The sequence below is a fragment of the Macadamia integrifolia genome, unplaced genomic scaffold (assembly GCF_013358625.1).
Source record: "Macadamia integrifolia cultivar HAES 741 unplaced genomic scaffold, SCU_Mint_v3 scaffold_100A, whole genome shotgun sequence".
Classification (NCBI taxonomy): domain Eukaryota; kingdom Viridiplantae; phylum Streptophyta; class Magnoliopsida; order Proteales; family Proteaceae; genus Macadamia; species Macadamia integrifolia.
The window spans coordinates 63,611-73,798 of NW_024870615.1; the positions used below are offsets into that span (position 1 = coordinate 63,611).

General features: G+C 36.4%; 1 protein-coding gene across 2 annotated transcripts in view; it reads left to right on the top strand.

The window, feature by feature from the left end:
- Positions 1 to 8,959: 8,959 nt before the first annotated feature.
- LOC122070773 (dihydroflavonol 4-reductase-like) overlaps positions 8,960 to 10,188 on the top strand; it is a 3,780-nt gene continuing 2,551 nt past the window's right edge. Inside the window, exon 1 of one of the 2 annotated variants that reach the window (XM_042634969.1) lies at positions 8,960 to 9,163. In XM_042634969.1, the coding sequence (XP_042490903.1) occupies positions 9,037 to 9,163 (127 nt within the window). In that variant the 5' untranslated portion in view covers positions 8,960 to 9,036. Of the gene's footprint in view, positions 9,164 to 9,317; positions 9,346 to 10,188 lie in introns of those variants that run through there. The other variant, XM_042634970.1, reaches the window with a different exon arrangement.

The following is a 10,188-nucleotide window of genomic DNA, read 5'->3' on the forward strand; positions in this document are numbered from 1 at the left end:
AAAAAAAAAAAAAAACCATGTTTTACTATGGAGCCTTGATTCATTCTCTCACTTCTTCGTTGTGTGTTTTGGTTTGTTTCATGAAAGAGAGGATATTCAAAGAGAATGATAATATAGTCAACATCTCCATCTTTCACACAAAATTCTACCTAATATAGTACCTCTTTGAAGAAATATATGGTGGGAAAATTTGCTTACCTAGCATGATAGGACTTTGTGGGACCACATCCTATTTCTTTTTTTGTCTGAAAGTTGAAATATTTATTAAGAGAAAGAGGACTCAGAGAAAACTCGAGCCCCAATTAGGGAACTATTTACAATAAAAGATGGTGGATGAATCCACCAAACTCGGGACATCCTATGAATAGTATGAGATGGGGTGGGATTAGGGGTGTCAACCGGTTGGGCCGGTTTGGTTTCGATCGAGCTTGAAGACTTTTAAAGGCTACACCGTGTCTGCCCATTTAACTAATCAGGCTTAATTATTGAGGGCATGTACGCTTTATATTCGGTCGGTCTGCCTCGGGCTATAATTGGGCCACCTTAATCGGGCTTTAGTCGGGCCTTAACCGGGCTACGGACATGTTTAATGTTAACGGGCTTTAACCGGTTTTTAAACGGACCCTCTTTAAAATGTGCTCTTATATTCCGGCTCACTCATGCAAGCCCAAAAAAATAACAATTAATCAATAAATGATACCAAATATAACCATTATTTAAAATGTGAACATGCTTTTACTTTTTAGTTTTTACTTTTTAATTTGGGGGGTAAAATAGGTATTCTACAATCATTAAAGGGTCGTGCTAGGCCGGTGCACAATAGGCCAGTCTCGGTCGGGTGTTAAACGGTCGGTCTCGGTCGGGCGCCCGACGGTCCAAGTAGCAAAACCAAGACCGACCGTTTATAAACGGGCCGGGCTCAAGCCCGACACGTTTAATAAACGGTCCGGGCCAGGCCAGGCCAGTCTATAAACGATCGATCCCAGTCGATTTAGTCGGTTCGGGCCACGAGTTGACACCCTAGGTGGGATGGTTACCTGTATAGAAGATAAATATTTCTCACTTTATCACACTATCCAAATAAACAATTTTGATTTTTTAAATTTTACGAAATCCTTCAAAATATCCATCTCTTTTATTCCCACTCGACTTTTTCTATCAAACAAATTACGACTATTTCAAATATAAGAAAGTTCTAAAATTACTATTTTCCTTGTCATAGATCATAATCTTTTCTATCATGGGCATGTGAGTATTTTATGACTAATGGAGAGTGTTGATTTGTTCCATGAATCACAAAGCAAAAAAAAAAAAAAAAATGTTTTACTGTAGAACCTTGATTCATTCTCTCACTTCTTCATTATGTGTTTTGATTTGTTTCAGGAAAGGGAGGATATTCAAAGAGAAGAAGTTTTCTCTTCACTAATCTTTCTTGGAAGAAGCAACTCTACCCACTAACCCGATATTGAGTATTTACATCAAGATTTAAGATACAGTGAATGTAAAAAGACTACACTAAAGATGCTTGTGCACGCTGTTTCATTGGCTAGTAATATTAATTTCTAACTATGTTATCAGGTAGCTCTTACCAAATTTTTTTTATACATATATTTCTATTGTTGACTGGGAGGAGAAGAGGTCAGAGCCGTTTGGATGGAAACAGTTTCAAACGAGAAAAGTCAAAGGAAGACAAAGAAAAACATGGGTCTCTGATAGGATATTTAAAGAAGAGAAAACAACGTTTTCCAGCTAAGTATGACATTGCATGATTTGTGGACCAGGGAGAGCCGCTGGATCTGATGGTTCTCTCTCTCTCTCTCTCTGTGTACCAAGTCTCGAATTCTTGATCACATGGTTACAAGATGAATGATTTACCATGCGATCTCAAGGAGACTTGGTGCTGGATCTGACGGTTAAGGGTTAAGACTTAAGCCCTCAGGGTCTTGCCATCTAGATTCTAGAGAAGTCTGTAGGGCTGAGTTTTGTGCTAGGAAATAAGCTTCATTTTGTGGGCTGGGCATTATACTCATCGCAGATAAGCCAACGGCCTTACTCTTTTGTCTTGCTTATTTACAAGGGCCGGGTCCAGCTCAACCCAAGGTCTCTTAACATAGTCCAGGCCCAGCCCAAATTTAGGTTGAGTTGAGATTTTTCAACCTAGGTCCAATCCTGTTGGGTTTAGCCCGACCTTGATTGACCTAGGTGTTATATATTGGTGGATTAGAAAATATATGGTGTGTAATAAAAATAATGTGGGTGTGTGAGGGTGAATTAAAAATATATAGTTATCAGTGATATAAATTATAAAGAATTTGGTGGTGTATCGGTGGAGGTTGATGGTATATTTTTATAAATTTTTAATATATATATATATATATATATACATAGGCTGGACTCAGCCCAATGTCTTAGTCCAAGCCCATCCTGGCTTCAAGCTTCAAAATCCTAGCCCAAGCCAGCCTTGTAGATTGGAAAGCTCATCCTAGGCCTTGCTTGGGCTCAGGCAGGCTGGGGTTAACGGGGCAATTTTGACACCCCTATTGGCTTTGAAGGTAACCTTTGCCTCCTTGTTTTGTAAAAAAATAAAATAAAATTAGGGAATCATATCCCTTTTATTCCTGAACAAGTTGTCCACAACAATCAAGCATCACTCCACCATCAAAGAACTCAATCTCCTTTCCCAAGTTAACTTCTAAATTTCCATTTAATTTTCTAAGATAAAAAAACAAGAAACATAAATCAACATAAACTCATGAAGCGTCAATAAGACGTGTTACCATCTTTAACACCTAAGCAATGTCTCAACAATTATGCTATTTTATAATCCAAAAACTTTTCTATTACAAGGATATTGAATATTATAGGTCAATAATAATTGTTTTTTTTTAATATTTATATCGAATTCATGTAGTCAATTTCATTTAGTTGAGATAAGATTATGATTATTGTTATTATTGTTGCCTTTGCTTGTGATTTTGGAGATGGTTTTATCAAAAATTCACCATGTTTCAAACATCTCTCATAGTTAAAATAAAAATTTACCATAAGAATCTAAGGGCCCGTTTGATAACGTTTAAGTCATTTCTGTTTCAAGAAACGACAGAAACATAAATTTTCGTTTCTAGAAACAGAAACGGAATTTAAGGTGTTTGATAAGTCATGTTTTTAGAAGTCGATAGTAACCAGTAAAAGAATGGCCACAAGTTGTTTCTAGAAACGACAACTTGTTTCGCTTGGGTCGTTTCTTGAACCATAAATAAGTAAAAATTTCTATTTCTATTTATGAAAATAAGTGAAACGGAACAGTTTTATCACATGTTTTTTACTCCGTTTCTTGAAACGTTATTAAACAGGCCCTAAGATTTGATTTTACTGCTATCACTCAGAGGGGCTCATTACTTGTGTGCTGGCGTATTCCTATTGGGAGTGGGTTCCCACTTCCCATCGACGCTAGGGTACTAAAATGTCCTTTTGCTTTTTTTTTAGTAAAGTAGTAAATGTGACATTACATTGGGAGTAGGTTCCCCCAGAGTCCCCGATAACAGGGTACCATCTCAGGCAAATGGAGGGGCCCATTACGGATCGTCGATAGGGAGATTTATGGAAGAGACAGAATGTGTAGGACCCATTTCTGTGTCTCTGCGTGCCAAAGAATCCGTGTGCGAATCTTTTGTCCATCCTTTATATTTTGTAAAAATTCACTTCTCAGTCTCCCTCTTTCTCAAGTTTTAGTACATAGTATCGGATCATGTATCGGATCAGGTATCGGCTTAACTAAAATTCGATATATTGATATCAGATCATTCATGTCAAAGAAAAAGAACTCCTGATTTTCTTAAAATGTAGGATTTTTATATTATAACCCTTAGTCTATATCGTTCAATTGATATGGTATCAGTAAAGAATTATGATCAACAATATATAAAACTGTTATAAATCACCTGATATGAATAATTTGATATTGATGCTTCAAATCATGATATAGACAATTGTTTATTTTTTAAACATAACTATGAATTGAGTTTAGAGATTTTTTTTTTCATAAAAAGACATCTATGGGGAAGTGTTTTTAGTGAGGGATTGTGACTTGTGCTTCGTACGAGGACCAATAGGAGGGTGTAAGAAAGAATCAAAATATCACCATTTTTCATTCATGATATATGGGTGGATTGATTATTTCGGCCCCCATATGTTTAGAAACAACGACCATACTCTACTATAGAAACCATTTTCTAGGCATTTATTCATTAAAATGTGAAGAACTAGTAGTTGTTGGATTATCTTTGTGCACCCATGCTATCTAAGTATGTACCTATATTCACCTTTCAAATATGTAAAACTAAAGGAATTTGTATTTTGCGAAGATTCCTTCACCTTTATAGAACTCTACTAGTCTTCTATGCTATTGGTCCAAGGTCCAAAGTCCAAACCACCCTTCAAGGTCAATATAATATTGCAAGGGCTTTAGCCAAATAGACAAACCATCCTTTTTGTGTGGTTCAAGGTTCTAAAACATGAAGGTCAACGAACTGAAATGAACCATATTAGAGAGATTTAATTTTTTATTTTTTTTAATCAGCTTTTATTATGATTTTATCCTTAAATCATACATGTGAAACAGGATCGGAAAGGTCTAAAGATTAGTCAAGGTTAATATCATTCTAAACCAATCAATTGTGATCATTCCATTCTGTTTTTTAGAACTATGGTGGATCCTAGATATACGAATTTCTAACCTTGTTCTAAAGTAAGTTGAATGGTCAGTATAGCTAACCCTATTTTTGTCTATTTTTTTGAATAAAAGTAGCTTTACTGATAAGAACGTGTAACTACGCACCCCTGATGGGACAAAACTATGATTTGGGATTTTTCCAAAAAATGGCTTTGAGTGTGATATAGTAATTCAATTGATGACTAAAACCTCACCCACGTCTATTTCAAATTCTAACTCTAATAAATATTTATTTTTGAAAAAAAAAATTATAAGCTTATAAATAATTGAGCAATGCTTGGCCACCAAGAGCCCCAAACCTAATTCATGAGAACCGATATCGAAGGCATGAAATGTACAAGGTTATGACCCTTGGGTTCTTGAGTTTGGCGTAAGATTTTGAAGTACAGGACTAAGATTGAATCATGGGTTCGGATCAAAATTGAGATTGATCATTTTACTCATCTTTGTTTAGATCCATGGAATTCCTGTGGCATTCTTCTTTATAGGTTTGGAGATCACATTCGCTATGTTGCGGGATCAACTAGGATGTCTCTTGTTTCTTCCATTTTGAGAGATAGGGGTTAAATCTTGGATTGGCTTGAGAGAGATCTTGCCGTCCAATTTTGAGCGTAAAGTTTGGAGGGGGAGGTGTATTGTGCATGTTGTCGGTAAGATAAGCAAACAAGTGTCCACATTCTATTTTTTCTGATGTGCAAGAGTAGGAATCATTTATTTTTTGAATGTGGCTTCACACATCAGATTTACGGTGATATTCTCAATCTTATCTCTCCGAAAATGGTCGGAAAAGTTATCAAGGCCATCATTTCTAAGGAGATTGAGTGGAGGATAGGATTCTTTGATGCTCAACAACCTTAAAGCATGCATCCAACGGTCAAAAACGTCATGAACTATATGCCTAAATGTTTTTGGTGGTTAGATATGTGTTAAATATCCTATAGCACGATAGAGACCCTTGAATGGGTGGCAAAGGCACTAGGGGAGACCAGATTGACATAATTGGTAAACTAGCCTTTGATTTTACAGTAATCCATATTGATAAGAAAGGAATTAAGAGGATATTTTGTAAAGGCCAAACCGTTGCCCCTTTTGAGATGAGGGCTGTTTGGCTGGATCCTCAGGATACAACATCTTTCTCATTTGAAAATGACAGATGATTGCTAGTGGCACAACAGAGGCGATGGTGAGTTGGGAAGTTGGAGGGTGTTGGTTCTATTCAGCACCATGTCTCTATTGTATAAGATTGAGTTGATGTTGACACCATCCCTTAAATCCATGGTTAGAGATAATCTACCTTATTTAAAAAAAGAATTTATAGAATTTCTCTATTTATTTATAAAGAAAAAGGATTATAGTTGCATTTGGTAACGTTTTTGTTTCAGAAACAATGTTTTGTGTTAAAAATAGATATTTCACTTTATTTGTCAAAATACCATTTTTTTTTTAACGAGACTGGAACGTCGGAACTACCTTTTGTCGTTCTGTCAATTTTCATTTCTAGCGTTTTTTTCTACTTTTTGTTAAAAAAAAAAACACAATAAATACACCAAATACTTTATTCCGTTTAGAATGAAAAAAAAAAAACTCTAGAAACGTTTTTCTGAAACGTAACAAAACGTAGCCTATGTCTGAAGTGTGGAATCACCATCTAATAGCAAGATGGGATGAAATAACCGCTCCACCCCAATGAAAAGTTAAAATCTCGTCACAATTGATGCTTTTACATATGTTTCCATTGACCCTTGGGCTATTGTAGGGGCGATGCTCCTGAATTGAAAACTATCCCTCCTCCCCTTACTTAAATGAGGGGTAAAAAACTCAATTGCTAAAATCACCCTTGGGCTGAATAAAATTGAAGAGTAGGTCTACCTAACATCGTTGGGACAATTCATATTTGTCAAATTTTTTTCCTTGAATGTTTTGATGTGATATAGGAACCAATTGATGAATACAACTTTACCACCACCGGTGAGTGCCTTTTGATGAGAGATTTCCTTGGTTGATACCAATCCCATCAGCCTATGGACTCTCGAAGGGAGTGGTCACCTTGTTTGGTTCCCCCTCTTCCAGGACAACATTCACCCCCAACTGCCATTCCCTAAGTTGGGATGCCAACCCCCAGTTAGGATGGAGATTTCGTTTCATTGGTAACTATCTATGTGCGGAGGCATCGTACATGAGTAGAGAATCTGTACTCTTTCAGCCTATGGGCCCTTTGGTAGGATTTTAAAATTTAGGACCAGGTCAATCAATCTCACATCATTTGGAATTGAAGGTAAAAAAAATAAAATATTTGGACCTTATTACCCTTTTATCGTACCATTAGATTGATATAGGATCAATAAAGATTTAGAATTGGCTGTTTCGACCGATATTGGATAATCCATTGATCCAATCCAAATTTTAAAACTATGATTCAGAGTATTACCAAAAAAAAGACCACTTTTAAAATCTGGACCAAAATCAACATGGCTCTAAAAAACGAAAGGAACGGTCTGTATCGTTTGAATCGGAATAGCATTGGTTTTGACCGATCCCCAATTTTGATCTTTTAGATCTCATTCCACATATATGTTTTAAGGGTAAAATTATAATAAAAAATAACAAAAAAGAAGAAGAAGAAGAAGAAGAAGAAGAAGAAGAAGAAGAAGAAGAAGAAGAAGAAGAAGATAGATATGTCCGATACATCCCGATCCAGGTTGTTCTAAAATGGTTTTGGCCTTGACCAATCCCATAACCGTTCCCGAGTTTTAGAATCTTGATCCTTAATACACAGTTCCAAAAGCATTTAAACTTTGAATACGGCTATTGACTCTAGGATATCTACAAGTTATTCCATGAGAAATCCAAGTTTACATGTATATGCTTTTTTTTTTTTTTTTCTTCATTTGTATTAAAGAAGAAAAAATTTAGAGTACATGAAGAAATAGAAAGATGGAGACATAAAAGGGAGATCTCACTACACTAATTCCCTCCTTTGATGTTACCATAAGTAGGAGAGAGACCAGAGATCACAAAAATACATCAAAGCTAAATTCCACCAAGACCTACAAATCATACATACTCTTTCAATTCAAAAATTTTCTTCTATGTACCAAAAATGTTTTTTAGGTAGAATTTTCTTCCTATATATGTCTAAGGAGAGCTTATTCCTAAAACCGGTTTATAAGATGAGTGAACCAAGACCATCAACTCATATAAAATCCTTGATGGAATTATGGAATCAACTCTCATATTATTGATAAATGACCATTGTGCTTCTACACTGAAATTCATGACGGTCAACTCTCTATCAAGTAAGCCTTTCTAAGTGGCTCTACTCTACTTCAAGGTCTTTGTATGGAGGAGATAATTCTTTTCTAATGACTTCACTCTGTTACCAACTTGTCCTTTTGTTCGACAATTAGGGTAACAAATGGCTACTCTTCTACTGCTAAAATGAATCTCAAGAGAATTCGGTTGTCCCTAAAAGTGACTTATAAATGAAAGAAATGTAACATTAGAGGTGGTAATTGGTCGATCAGGGCCGACTTCAATTGGGCTGAATCAGTCCACCCTACTTTATGATTCCGCATTCCATCCAACCCATTTAAGCAATCAATCCTCAAAGGCTAGACATGATCCCATTGATAAAAGTTTGGTTGGGTGTCGGTCTTTAATCAAGTCATCACTAATTAAGCAAAGTGGACTGCTAAGCCATTTTTCTTTAAACAAAGGAGCCTTAGATAGGCTCTAAGCGGGCTCTTAATTAGGGTGTTTGGCTGAGTTAGGCACTTAGGCAATCAGTCCCAATTCAACGATCATTGAATTAGACTTATGCACCAAAAATGGTCAAATATTATTTGATTAAGATTTGGGCTCGACGCGTTTAATAAATGATTTGTCAGACTAATCGGTGCGGGCATAGAATCAACAACCTATTTAATAGCATATCAATCACATAAAAACCTTGGAATCAATATTGGGTCAATCCTACTGCAAAAAACAGATATGACAACGTAAGATAGAGTGTCACTTTAACTTCTCATTCGGTGACAGTGACAGTGACATTATGGCCATCTACCATTCTCTAATTATACGATTCCATTTTGAAATTGTTGCCATCCACTCTTCTTTGTTTCTCGGTTTGGTATTGGTGGTTTCAGCGCGAGCGTCAGTAGAATGTCAGTTATATTGACCAAGAAGAAGAGAACCCAACTTATTCTATATAAACATAGTCCCATTAATCTAGTGGGGAAGAAGGGTTTTATTGTGTTCTGTGTTTCCATAGTAGTAGTAATCATCAACTCTTGTTTGAGGTCACTATGGAATTTGATGATCATGAGCGTGGCCCTGTGTGTGTTACTGGGGCAGCTGGTTTTGTTGGATCTTGGCTTGTCATGAAGCTTCTCCAACTGGGCTACGTTGTTAATGCTACAGTGCGAGATCCTGGTCTTGTCTCTTATCTTGGCTTCAACTCTTTTTATATATATATATATATATATATCTTCTTTTCATCTGAAGCTAGTTCTGTACTGAAAAAGGCTCTGGTTGAACTTGCCTGTAGAACTTGAATGAACTTCAGTTGGGCATAGATAGAGCTTCAGAGAGCTTGCTCTGGATGTGTGTTCTATGTTAGTTTCTATGATGCAACTTGTGTTCATCTTCCTTTTTATTTTTATCTATTTTCATATTTTGAATAGTTTTAACCATAGATTTATTATAGAAAATCATTGTGATGAATGGTGTGCTATGACTTTCTTCTGCTGCATTAGGTTTTATTCATTTTGATGATGGCAATACTATGATGTGTTTGATGGCTTTGTTCTTGGTTAGGTTGCTTATTAAGTATTTCCATATGGGTGGTGTAGGATTTTCCTCTAATGCTAAAAAGATAATCTTCTCCATGCATTAGACAATGACAACAGTGGTTGGTAGTATAGTTATTATTACGAGTATTATTTTTTGGGTATATCCAATCTAACTGCCTAATGGGACTTTAACTACAGCTACAGGAGACTTTTCAATTACTACAAGAGAGTGCAGGGAAGGTGATGCCTTATGGTACAAATGTGAAATAAGAGTCGATCCTTTGACCTCTTGTGGGCATGCTGCAGAGAATTTGAGTCTGCAAAAAGCTGTTCACACTAGCTAGGATCCTTACTTGTGAGAGGAAGATAAGAGAGGAAAGAGGTGTGAGCTTATGCCTATGGGACCTGCAAAAGCACTCCTACCCCCTCTCTTTAATATAGTCAGTGTGCATACTTGGCTATATTAATCAAGGGAAAAGATCGCTATCTGGTCATGTGTCCTATTACCGAAAGACCACTCATGATTAGATGCTTGGATGCCTATGCACCCTCCCTTAGTTGGTTCTCACATTGGCGGTGCAATGACCACACGATCAGGTAGTCTCTAGCCCATTAATTAAGTAACATGCCCACAATATTCTTCTCCATGGTGAGAATAAAAAAAAA